At 36.3% G+C, this 13449-nt stretch overlaps 1 protein-coding gene across 4 annotated transcripts in view; it reads right to left on the reverse strand.

The window, feature by feature from the left end:
* The window catches only part of ZDHHC15 (zinc finger DHHC-type palmitoyltransferase 15), a 121782-nt gene that overhangs the window by 45108 nt on the left and 63225 nt on the right, over positions 1-13449 (reverse strand). For all 4 annotated transcript variants that reach the window (XR_008994993.1, XM_036902713.2, XM_036902714.2 and 1 more), the window contains 5 exons: positions 12982-13102; positions 9877-9946; positions 7913-7945; positions 7063-7183; positions 2812-2944 (listed from right to left, as the gene is read on the reverse strand). Coding sequence is in view for 3 of the 4 variants with exons in the window: in XM_036902713.2 (XP_036758608.1) it covers positions 2812-2944; positions 7063-7183; positions 7913-7945; positions 9877-9946; positions 12982-13102 (478 nt within the window). In the remaining variant the exon portion in view is untranslated. The remainder of the gene's footprint in view (positions 1-2811; positions 2945-7062; positions 7184-7912; positions 7946-9876; positions 9947-12981; positions 13103-13449) is intronic.

Below are 13449 nucleotides of genomic sequence, written 5' to 3' on the forward strand. Positions count from 1 at the left end.
TCTAGTTTCTATTTTATTTATCATCTCCTCCACTGTATCTAATCTGCTTTTAATACCCTCCATTGTGTTCTTCAATGATTGGATCTCCAACCAGAATTCATTCCTGAGTTCTTGAATATTTTTCTGTACCTCCATTAGCATGTTAAAGATTTTTATTTTGAAATCCCACTCAGGAAGATTCATGAGGTCGATTTCATTTGAATCTTTCTCAGGTGTTGTATTCATATTTTTACTTTGAACCAGGTTTCTTTGGCATTTCATGTTTGTATATGGCACCTTCTAGTGCCCAGAAGCTCTACTCTCTGGAGCTGCTCAGCCCCTGAAGCAATGTCAGGGGTTGCAGGGGAGTGGTATTGGTGCCTGGGTGTGGGGGGTGGGAAAGAGCTGTTTCCTGCTTCCTAGCTGCTATGCCTGCCCCCACTGCCAGAACCAGTGGGCCGAGCACACAGGTATAAGCCTCTATGCTTTGCGTTTGTAGTTACTGTAGATGGGGCTTCCCTCTGACTGCCCTAATGCCAGGGTAGGGTTTGCCGGTTTGCAAGCCAGGTGGGGCTGGCTGGAAGAAAGGCACAGTAGATGGCATATCATGGAGGGGGTCCTTTGAGCTATCTAGCCAGCCAGGGAGCTGGAGCACCTGAAGATCAAGAAATTTCCCAACCTGCTGGGAAGAGTTCACCTGGACAATTTTGTCTACCTGGCCTTTCTCCTGAGCAGTAAGCTCTGTGCAATCATTGCCCCTTTAGCAGCCCTCTTGCTGTTAGGAAGTCTCTCAGACTGCCTGCTTTTCTTTTGTCCCAGAGAATCTGGATATGGATCCCTGATTTCCACAAGCAGCTGGAGTCTCAGTCTCTCCAGATATTCTGCCTGTCTTAGCTTTCTAATCCCCTAATCACAAGAGTACCATGAAAGCACCATGAAATGTAGGTTTGTGCTCCCAGAGCATATCTCCAGAGTTGGGTATTCAGTAGTGCCAGGCCTCCACTCCCTCCCTGCTCTGTTTCTCTTCCTCTTGCAGGTGAGCTGGAATGGGGGTAGGGCTTGGGTCTCGCCAGGCCATGGCTTTGGTACATTACCCTGTTCTGTGAGGTTTATTCTTTTCTCCAGGTATATGCAGTTTGGCGCAGCCCTCTTTTCTGTTGCTCTTTTAGGATTCGTCTTATTAATTATATTTTTGTATTATATGCGGCTTTCGGGGGAAGCCTCTGTCTCACCTCTCACGCTGCCATCTTTAATCCCACTTTCAAAATAAGTTTGTTATTAAATGCAAAGAATGGGCACTCTGCTTTTTAAAAAACAAAACAAAACAGAAGAAACACATGATGGTAGAAATAATTAAGCAGCCATGGGGGTAGTATATATTTTGTATTGCTGCATGTAAAGAATGAAAGAACAAATTTAGCAGCTTTTTATTTGAATCTAAGTGACAATAGTCACCAAATGGTCTCTGTCTTTAGAGCTGGGATCAAAGTAATGACATATAAAGAGATGATAATGATATTAATTTGGTTCTGAAACATTTCAGAAATGAAGATGTTCACAATGAAGCCTGAAATACAGAAACTGAATTTTACTCCTGAAAAAATGCCAGTGTGTGAACTATAATCACCTCAAAGACTATGAGGAATTGGACCATGTTAGTGCACATTATTTTTAGACACACATCTATTCCATTAAGCAAACATTTTCACTGTTGGACTCTGGCTGCATTTGGCCATTTCCCATTTATTCTTTCTTTTCAGACTGTTACCGTGAAGCTTTTAGTACTTTCCTACTTTTCCTACTCTCAGCCAAATGCACTAATCTACCACCCTAGCAACTAAGTGCTACATACATATTTGGTTTAGAAAATGAGTGCAAATACTTTCTTACCTATTAGCACTATTAGCAAATGTATTTCAAAAGTATAGGTGGCTTTTGCACTAAACTTTCCTGAAATCTATCTTAGCTAAACTTGCAACATTTGGATACTTTCTCCTCACTCATCATTTATTGTCTTGCATACAGTGTAGATATTTGTTTTACCATAGATGATAAAAACTGCTGCACTGGAATCCCTCAGAAATATAGTTTTCCAAATAACAACCCAAAGGATAGAGTAATGGACAGAAAATGTGTTCATTTCTTGTACTCATTTTCTAGAGAGTCACTTGTTCAATATGTTTATCTCATTCCCAGTTCCTACAGACCTCCTTGATGATCGAAGCTATTCAGTGATTTTTTGGTTTGAATTCTTTCTTAGGACTGTTTTTGGATGTGTTCAATAATTTAAGTCCTTTCCATCTGTACTAACCTCCTATTGTGAATAGTCTTGAAAGAGAAAGTGTCTCCCAGGGGAGCAAAGTGAAGGTATGCTAACTTCCCATTATGTGCCAGTGAATACTGGCATATTTCTAGTGATTAATTCATATCCAAATTATTATTGAATTTCAGGTTATATGGTTCATCCTCCCCCTCTGATGTTCCCTTCTGAACTGATTTCTTTCCTTTACTTCCTCATGTGAACTCATTTTAGAAAATTTTTGAGCTATAAATCTGGGGAGCTATTACCCAATATGAACTATAAAGAGCAATGGTCATTTTTAATTTTGTGTGAGGTTTCATTCACTAATGTTCTATTTAGTCTGTAAGCTTCATTCATATTGGCTGTTCAGTTTGGTAAAACATGTTTACAACTGTCTAAGTTTGGAGAGAAAGGGATATTGCTGTAGCTGAAATGCTTCACTGGAAGTTTTTCCCTTCTTTCAGAATAATCCACAGGTCACTCTGATATACATTAATGTGTTTTCTCCTAGTCTTAATATTCAATCTTACCTAAGGTGGTTTTGTTTCTGCTGACAAGCCAACAATGGTAACCAAAGAGAATCACAAGGCTGACAAAAAACATGCAGGCCACAAAGAGGAGAAAAAGGACATGGAACTTAGAGCGAACACTGGGCAATTCCCCCTGGAAAAGAAATAATAAACAAACAGAAACAAAGGATTAAAGTTGCAAGGCTTGGCTAGCTTTTCTACATAGGTTAGTACTTTTTTCATATGCATAAAATGTCTACCTGTAATTTAAAAAATAGATTTTTGTAAAATTTTTATAAAACAGTACTTTCTGTTGATGAACATACCTCATTATAGAAATGCTTTCAGCCTACAAAGCCTGAAATGGATCTTTGCTTAAATGCATTTCAGTGTAAAATAGAGTATATTATGTGCCAACTAGAAAAGTGTTACGTGAAAAGGGTGTACTGAGACCATAATTGTTATGCATCCTCTTAAAGCTAGTACTCCATTTAGTTTGTAATTTATGAATCATTGGTAGAGGTGATCTTGAGGTCATATATATGGTTCATCCTTTTGTCTCAAGGTGGGTTATTCTGGAATACCTTATGTCATGTTGAAAATGTTATGGTGATATATGTATGGAAATAAAACACACAGATGGAATTTTAAAATGTACCTACAAGTCATGACCTGATTTCAAAACTACTGCAAATTTTCTGTGGTTGTTTTTATAAAAAAAGTGGAATGTGCTGGTATATTACATCCTATGGAACAGCTGTTTGAACAGTAACATCGAGCAGGATTTGACAGGCAATTGTAAAAGTAAGTAGCTAAAGATTTTTATGGTTAGCTGGGACATCTTATTTTCTATGTGGCTCTAGCTTTTTTTTTAAACATGCAGCCCTAAACCAGAATGAATTTTCTGAAGTTCTATAGCATGCTCAGTGTATAATATTTTATCTTCTGAAGAGAACCTTAGAAAATATTTTCAACTTTGGAGTGAGCAGTTGGGACAATTTTCCTTTTTTCCTGTGCTGGTCATTGTTTTGGCATGATGAATTGCTCTGAATATTTCCAAATGCTCTCAGGTAATAAAGTTCAAGGTGATTCTTGAAGTGGGCCTTAACATTAGGATCTGGCTTTATGCCAGTTTGGAAGGGGAAAGTTAAGGCTTAGAAACCTTGGTAAATTCAGATACTATAGATTTTTCTCTTCTTTCAAAGGAAATTTTGATCTGCTTTGATATAAAGAAATATTAGGAATCTTCCAGAGTATATATGTTTGAAGGATGAAGATAAGGGGAAGTAAGCCTGTCAGATGCTCTCAACTGAGGGGTGGTCTGGGTGAAATCTGCATGGAGGCAGAGCACCCCAGGGAATAGCTGCCCCAAGGACTTCAACTTTCAGGAAATTTATCTGAAGCTGCTTTTTGAAATGATCCCTCCACAAAATCTTGGCCTAAGCACCCACACTGAATTTGACTGGTTTTTGTTTGTTTTGTTTTGAATTTATAAGAAAGACTCTGCATATTGTTCTGTAGTGGTTTTTGCCTGGCTGGGTTTTGTTTTCATAAACTCTATTTTTCATGTATGTTTTAAAAAATCTTTTAAAGCTCACATTTATTTTACTACACATCTTTCATTGTTAAGTGGGCAATAGGAAATGACCTGGCAAAAGGGAGATATAAAGTCAGTTCATGCCCTGAATAGCTGAGCTGGAAGTCTTTCTCTCCCCTGATTTCTTTTATAGAACACTCTTCTGCATGCCCAAACTTATCTACTTTGTGTCCCTTGATGAAGCCCTTAATTTTTTGTTAGAAAAGGACAACAGCCCTATGTTCTAAATTACATTCTTGGGGATAACCAAGCTAAATTACTTAAACAATAACCATCAGAAATGGGAATACAGGTAGAACGACACTATTATCTTGGTTCTAAAATAATTCATCGCCTCTGTGAGATTAATGGCCCAGTGTGGGAAGTGTGTATTACTACTTCTTTCACAAGGCAAAGATCAATTTCCTATTAAAGTAGCTACTTTTTAAGTTAATATTGAGAGGAGAGAGATGCTCTGATGGCCTTCCAAATTCTGTATTCTAAGGGAGATAGAGTTTCTCTATAGCAAGACCATAATTGGCAGTAGAACATGGTAGAGTGTTTGAGGTCACTGGGCTTAGGGTTGGACAGATTCAAGCCCTGATTTTGAAACTTATGAAGTGGGAAATCCTGAGCAAATCACTTAACTACTATAAGCCTTAGTTTTATCATGTTTAAATGAGACTAGTAATTCGTGCTTTGCCTATTTCACAAGGTTGTGGTGAGGATAAGATGAGATAATAGATATGAAAGTGGTTTGAAAACAGTTAAGTACCATACGGATGGAAGCTGCTACTCTTAGGAACATAGCTAGTTTCCTTGATACCTGGTTTTTAAAACACATGGTAATGTTTACTTTTAATTTTAAGGGGATACTCAATTTAAACTGAAAAAGCCATCACTAAACCATACTAAAGTTCTCTCTGGCTGGAGAGACTGCAAAGAAGCATTTCTCTGAAATGTGAATGCCCTTTTTATTATGAGGGCAAGCCAAGACAGGTTCTCTCACTGTTCATCTGTGAGGCATTAGCTAGTCTATTGTGGAGAAAAATAAGGGAATAGGAGGACAAGGCTATGTTCACCCATGGTATTGCTTGTGAATACGAGTCTATTTCTGATGATTAATTCATAACCAAATATTATCTTCAAGAGTAAAAAGGAAACAGCACCTTTCTAGCACTGTGATATTTGATTATTGGCTAAGTAGGAGGTCCAAAGGCAAAATGTGTGAAAGACAGCATACTATGAGAGTAAAGGGCGTTCCTTAAATAGTAGCCTACTGTGTTAAGGAACCAGTAAGGTTGGTAGTAAAGACCAAGGCTTACATTTTCCCTGCTGAATTGGATTCAGTATATTTTCTTTATGTTCAGGGTAGTAGCTCAGTGTATGAATGGAATGCCAAACAAGTCACGGAAACCTTAGCAATAGGTAAGAGATCCTGTGCTGTGGAAAGGGGCCAAAGAAAGCCTTAGCAAGTTATTAAATACCTGAATCAAGCAAGTTAGAGGGAGAATGGAAAGTACATATCACCACAATTTCCTACACTGTATTTTGTACACTAGTAGAGATCAAAGCACAAATTAATAATTTAAATAGTCTCTGCTATTTAGGTTCTCACTGCCTTACCTGTCCTTTTTTCTTCAGTTTATTATAATATATATTCTAGTCACAGGATTCATGTCTTTCCCTGCTGCTTTACCTCTCTATCGGAGGTGAGATATTCCTTTTATATAGGCTCTTGTGCAATATCCTGTAATAATTAGTAGCTCTGTCGACTTATGTATTTTTCTGTTCAGGTTCAGTTTGGACAACCCTCGTCATGGAAGGTTATGATGTCTTAGTAAATGTACTGGAGTTGTGGGGAAGGGATGGATGTCTTCTGGAGTCCATGGTCATGAAAATTTTAAAAAAGTATTTCATTATACTGTTGCTAGACCCTGCACACATAAACAAACTGAAAATTTGCCTTCAATTCTTTTGGAAATATATGGATATGATTGATATTTTCAAGTATTAGAAAGATGAAAATAGGTTTTTTCAGATTTCATTATAATTATTGGAATCACATTTTGAAAGGCAAAGTTCTTTCAACATCAGTTTCATTTGCTCTTGGTGATGAGCCAATAAAGCAGGTAACAAAGTCAGTAGTAAACCTCAGATCTCCTAATATTCAATCCAGTGTTTATCATACAGACTTTATATACTATTCCCCATTTCATTTTAGACATATGTGAGGATGAGTCAATTAATCTTTCTGTCTAATAGGAATTTTGCAACGCTCCTTTGAGCAGGGAATTAGGAATTATTTTCTAACAATGAGGGAGTACTTTGCTAGCCATTTTCTTAGGAAACTTGGGATTTAGAATTAGTTTCAATATTTTTCAAATCTATAAGAAGTAGATTTTTAAAACTTGACTAGAGCAGTATATTGTAAAGAATGAATAAAAGTCAAGAGGTTTCCTGAAGGCCTTAGCAAGATTCTCACACATGACAGAAACTTTTTAAAGTGGAATCTTTAAATAACACCCTCTTAAATCTCAAATATTCAACACAGGAAATTTAGTTTTGGCACTTTTCCTTCTGTTTACTTCAGTATTTTATTTCAAAATGTATAAAAAAGAAGGTAAGGTAAACAATATCAGAGACTGGAGTGTGTATTTGTTTTGGGGAGAACCCTTTAGGATTTTTTAACTTACTCTCCAGTATTTGATGAAATAGCTGAAGACTGTTGTAGCAATGTACAGGCAGTAGAGAACAGAATAAGCTAAGAACTGAAGGAAGAATTTGTAGTTGGAAAATCCAATGCAGTTATTAACCCTAAAAAAAGAAATAGGAAAAAGAAAAACTAATTTGAAATCAAGACCCATTAATTGAGAATACACTGAAACATAAATGAACTAAGCAAGAGAAGTATGTTACCCCTGCTGCTTCATTATGTGTTGTGTAGAAAGTCAACATAAATAGAAGTCCCTTAATAGGAACAGGCTGGAAAAACAAGTTCATGTCTCATTTGTTTCTCCTGTCATTTACAGAAACAGAGATACGTGGCCTACCTAATAGTTGTGGACTGGTTTCTAACACACCCAAGCAAACTTAGATCTTGTATGCTGAAAACCTTTTACAATTTCAACAGCTATACTTAGTGCAGTGTGGGATGTTCTCTTTGTAGTTAGATGATTTCAGAAGTTCTCTAGGTCAGACATGCAAAATTTGGAGAAGAATTGCTGCATTTAACAATCTAGAGTATTTCAAACATCAAGATAGCTAAAGACAGAACTGAGTTGTGTAATGTTTTGTGTTCTATTTCATTAGTATGTCCAATTACTAAAGCTAATGGACAAGAGACCATTGGCTTTGTGACCCCAGGAATTCACTACCATGCCTTTGGTGGAATATTTAGTCTTGCCTTAAAATGTTATGCCTCCCCTGTCCTTCACACAAATACAAAGCCCAGTGAATTATGGTAGCAGAAACAGGCTTAGAAAAATAGGCATATTAACCAACTTTGACCCTTTTAGAGGAGAGAAATGAATCAAAGGGACATACCAAGGGCAGTGATGGTCCATTTTTAATACACACCTATAAAAGGAACAAAATACACTGTGATAAGTGGGGCAACAGAAATAAAGCGACACCTCATCATTGAACTCAAGGTGTCACCAGTATTTTTACATGGTACTAGTGCACTCATTCCTAGATTCCCACTATAGCTACTCCATTACTATTATGACCTCAGTTATTCCTAGGATGAGCCAATCACAACACTTTATAGGATCATGCTGCAGCAAGTTACATGCCTAGAAGACCAATCTGTAAAAGGGATAGTGAACTCTAGGGTACTGATTCAGAGAAAAGGTCCAGGATCTCTCCCCTCATTTTGCTTAATAGTCAGTTTAATAAAAGTACGGAGGAAAACATATGGCCACAGCCTGTTAAAAAAAAAATGAGACCAGCCTTGAAAATTCCATGAGCAGACAAAACCAGTTTAGGCAAACAAAGCTTAATTTAGCTTATTTTGCAAGACTACACTCACCTGGCTCATTTCTTGCTAATGCCTCTGGAAATCATAAAATTTAAACTGTTTTCCAAAGTTGATATGAGGTGACCACTGACCGAATTAACCACTGACCAATTCTCTATCATTAGCAAAATTTTAATACTATAACCAATCACTGTGAAGATTAAACAGTTACTGCCTTCTCACTATATAAGCTGCTTTATAACATACTCCCAAGACTCATTCCGTGTTTTGATATGAGTCTTCCTGGTTTGCAAACTGCTTTTTGGTGTGTACACAACAAACTTTTACTAATTACTACTTTGGTGATTTTTTGTTTTTACTTCAGCTATTTATAAACTTTTGACAAGCCTTTGTTTGAATCAATGGTAACAGAAATGTGGGTGGAAAAAGCACCCAACAAACAAGACATGAAGATTATATTTACTAACATAAAAATGGAGTTTTACAAAGCTGGAGCAATTTGAATAACAAAATTAAGTAGTATTGAACTATAACTCAAAATATAAAATGATTGTCCATGTCTACATATTGATATGAATAAATGATTGAATAAATAAATAAATGAGGGAGAAGAGACAAATCTCCCTTGCAGAAGAATTTGAAATAATTTATGTAGATATAGATACTCTGCCTTCAAGGATGGGGAACATAACTCCTCATTCTTTTAGTGTGGGCTGTACATAGTGGCTTCCTTCCAAAGAGTACAGTATGGAATGGGTGGGGGAACGTAACTTTACAGTGGAGAAATCTGACAAACACTATCTAAGCCAGATGATCAAGATTAACATAACAGTGATGTCATATTTATAGTACGGACCCTTGATAGGATATGGTGAGAATGGTACTTTACCTTTATGGTAGTCCTCCTCAGAACATATTACCCATGTCTAATCATGAGAAAAATATCAGATACATCCCATCTGAGGGATATTCTATAAAATACCTGACCATTAATCATAAAAACTGTTAAGGTTGTCAAAAATAAGTAAAGTCTGAGAAACTGTTACAGCTAAGAGAAGCTCAAAAAGACAGGACAACTACATGTAATGTGGTATCCTGGATGTGATCGTGGAACAAAAAAAGGATGTAGGGAAAAACAGGAAATCTAAATAGAGTAAGAACTCCAGTTTAAAATAATGTTATCAATATTAGTTCATTAATTGTAACAAATGCACCATAATGTAAGACAGTTAGCAATAAAGGAAACTGGGTGTGGGACATATGAAAACTATCTTCACAATAATTTTATAAATCTAAAACTGTTCTAAAATAAAACATTTATTTTTAAAATGGGGTTTTATTTTTCTTTCCTATCTTTAGAATAGTTTGACTTATCATTATTCCTGTGAGGGTGTTTGGCATGTGCTCATTATGATTGAAAGGAAATGTTATTATCTAGGCATGGTTACATGTTAAGATCAGTCACTTTGTTGTCTAGGCAACCATCAGTGGCAAAGCTCAGTCCAGGGGAAATATGGCTGTCACTTACATGGCACAGACAGAACAGTGGTGGCAGCGATCTGGCTTGATCAAATGGCACCGGTCACAGAATCTTACAGCTACAGGAAAAATAAGGTGGTTAGCATTGGTTAGGGCTCAATATGATGTCACATATCTTACTAGCCTATCTGGATTGTTTATACACTGATTAAAGCTAGTCAAACTCATCTCATTTCAAGTTACCAAGAAAAAGGCAGATCACATAAGAAAATTGTAGTATGTAATTTTTTTTCTTTTGGATCATTCTTGAAGGCACTTTTTGGGGGATGAAGGTAATGGGTAAGGTTTATGTATCTGGATATCTGATCATAAGATTTTGTATTTCAAAACAAACTGTACTGTCAACCGCTTGAATGATCTTGGGAAAATAATTTAGCTTCTGTGTACTACCTGAAAACTTTCCTATCTGAAAATGAGGGTTCATAATTTATCTCCTGTCTCCAGAGGTTGGATTGTATGGGGTGGGTAAAACTAAAGCATGGTAAAGAGAGTCATTCTTGAGTAACAATTTGAAAAATAGAATAGACATTCTAGTATAATTAGTTCAATTGGCCACTTCACAGATAAAGGAAGTAAAGACCTGAGCCATATCAAGTGACTTATACAAGGTCACCCAGCAAGTGAGTGGCAAGGCTCTTACCAGTCCAGTTTTATGACCCCATAGTTCTGGGTTCTCTTCATTCTGTAAGTTTTATATATATATATATGTATATACACATACACATATATATATAAAACCCTCTCCTTCCTTTTTTTATTTTCCTTAAATGAGAGGCATTATACTTTCCTTCTCATTTTCTCTGTATTCATTGATAGAAATAACTGTGTTTAATGCTATTATTAAGTGTAGCAACTAAAAGTATGAATAATTTGAGCTAATACAATAATTCCATCTTAAGCGTACATTAAGGACACAAAACTGACTCAAGATAACAGGCTGCTAATTCAGCAGAGTTTGTGTTCATTTCTAGCAATGGGCAGGTGACCCAAGCATGGGTATAACTGAAGCAAGGAGGAACAGAAAGGGACATGCATATTTGGGTACTTCAGCATGTTTTTAAAAATGAGGTCAATGCCACTGCCCAGTTTAATCCACCATTATCTTTCACTTAGATGACTGCAAGAGCTGCCTAATTTACTCTGCTTTCATTCTTGATCCCCACAATACACTCTCTACAGGATAGCCAGGTGACTTGTTAAAATGAAAATCAGATCATATAATCTTCACTTATAATCTTCAGTGGATTTACAACACCCTTAGAATAAAGTCCAAACTCCTTACCATGGCCTGTGTCATCTTGCCCTTGCCTGCCTCTTCAACATTAACTTATACTATTCTCCACCTTCCATATATTACAATCATACGGGCTGGCTGTCTGCTCTTCTAATACTGCAAACTTGCTCCTGTCTCAGGGCCTTTTATACTTGCAGTGCCTTCTGCCGGGATGGTAGCTCCTCTGCTCTTTGCATGGCTAATTACTTCTCAGATCAAATGACATTTCCTCAGAGAAGCCTTCTTTATTACTCTATCATGGTGGCTGCAAACAAGTGCTTCAAGGGCCCAGGGAATAGTGAGTAGTGAGTAAAGCAGCCAGTTAGAGACTAGGAGAACCTGAGAATATATACCCTGTTTAAGGAGATCAGCTCTAGCTAATTTTTTGCCATGTGGAAATACAGATTGAATGCTGCCAGAGTGTCTGAGTTTTCAAGAGAAGCCAGAAGTATGGATTTTCATGTGGAAAGATTCTAATTGTTAAAAATTAGTAAAAACATTATAGATCAAACAAAATACATCTCTGGGCCCGCTTCATCTCATATGCCTCTAGTTTGTAACTTCTGCTCTATCACATAATTCTGTGTACTATTGTGAGAAATTATATAGATAATTTCCTGTTTGTATATCTCAGTATGTATGAAAATTTTCAAAAAAATCATAACCACCATGACATTATTACTCTAACAAAATTAACAATAAGTCCTTAATATCATTTAATTTCCAGACCATATTAAATTTTCCCCAATTGTCATATGGGATCTTAATAAATATTTGTTGAACAAATAATCAAGAGATGAATAGACATGTTTAACAGTATAATTCCCAAAGCCTTAAAATGTGACCTTCATTACTAGAAACATTAGGATGAGTTATCAAAAGAGCCCTGGTTTTCAAACTTTAAGAGGTAGAGAATTGTTTCAACTTGTACCATTCTACTCATGCAGATGAAAACTAAGAGTAAAACTCCACAGTGGATACTTACCCAAGAAAAATTAAGGCATATTTCTGCAGAAAGACCTCTGCAAGAATATTCATAGAAGATATATTGATAATAGATAAGCACTGGAAATAACCCAAATGTGCATCAACTACTGGATGGGTAACAAACTATGATATATCCATACAATGAAATTCTACTCAACAATAAAAGGAATGAAATACATAACAATGTGATGAGTCTTAAAACATTATACTGAAGAATAGAAGCCAGACACAACAGTACATTCTGTATAATCCAGCTTATATAAAATTCTAGAGCAGGTAAAACTAACTATGTTGGAGAACTATCAGAATAGTGGTTGTCTTTGGAGATGGTGATGGTGGGATTGAGAAGGAGCATGAGAGAACTTTCTGATGTGTAGTAATGTTAACAGAGGTTTTGTTTACACAGGTTTGTACATTTGTTGAAACACTGAATGGTACACTTAAGATCTGGGCATGTTTTATTATTTAAATTTAACCCCCCAAAATGGTAAAATATTTAGGTGGATATGTACTGATATATGCTACTATTTTGAAATGTATCAAAAAATAAGTTGGCTTGATGGGTAGAGTGATGGATTAGTGGACTGGTATGTGATAAAGCAGTATAGTCGAATGTTAGTGGTAGCCTCCAGTAGTGGAAATTCCAGATGTTTATTACATAATTCCTCCATCTTGGCAGTATGTTTGAAATATTTTATAATAAAATGTTGAGAAAAAACTCCATAGTGTTTTTCTGAAAAGGAGAGAAAAAAGGCTAGCCTGAGGATATATATGACTTAGCCTTTGTCAGATCCTCACTGATCTGCCTCCATAGCTGATTTTGGATGAACTAACCTCCACTCCCAGTTCTTGTGTAAACTGGCAGCTTCTTGGCCATATCAACGAGAATTTGCTTCTGGACTTCAGGTCTCTCTTCATTTTCATAGCGCTCCTTGTCTGTATAGGACAAGTGAAACTGGAAGCAGAAGTGAAAGGCAAGACTTAATTTTCCAAGATTACAGTAAGATTAAAAACAACAACAATAACTATTTAGATGAAAATATTTGTTACCTATCCTTGAAGCCCAGGTAACAATTTGGCTTATAACTTTCTCTGCATAATTATCTCAGTTATCTAATCTGGCTTTTATCTCAATCTTTATAATTCTATGTGATAGGTAGTATTGCTTTATAAATAAAGAAAATAAAACTTAAGAGAGATTAAGTACCTTGTCTATGGTTCTACTCATTCAACTAGTAAGTAGCAAAACTAAACCCCAGGCCTAGTCCACCTGACTCCAAACTTGTGCCTTCCACTCCATTA

This window comes from Manis pentadactyla, chromosome X, assembly GCF_030020395.1.
Source record: "Manis pentadactyla isolate mManPen7 chromosome X, mManPen7.hap1, whole genome shotgun sequence".
In the NCBI taxonomy this organism is placed as follows: domain Eukaryota; kingdom Metazoa; phylum Chordata; class Mammalia; order Pholidota; family Manidae; genus Manis; species Manis pentadactyla.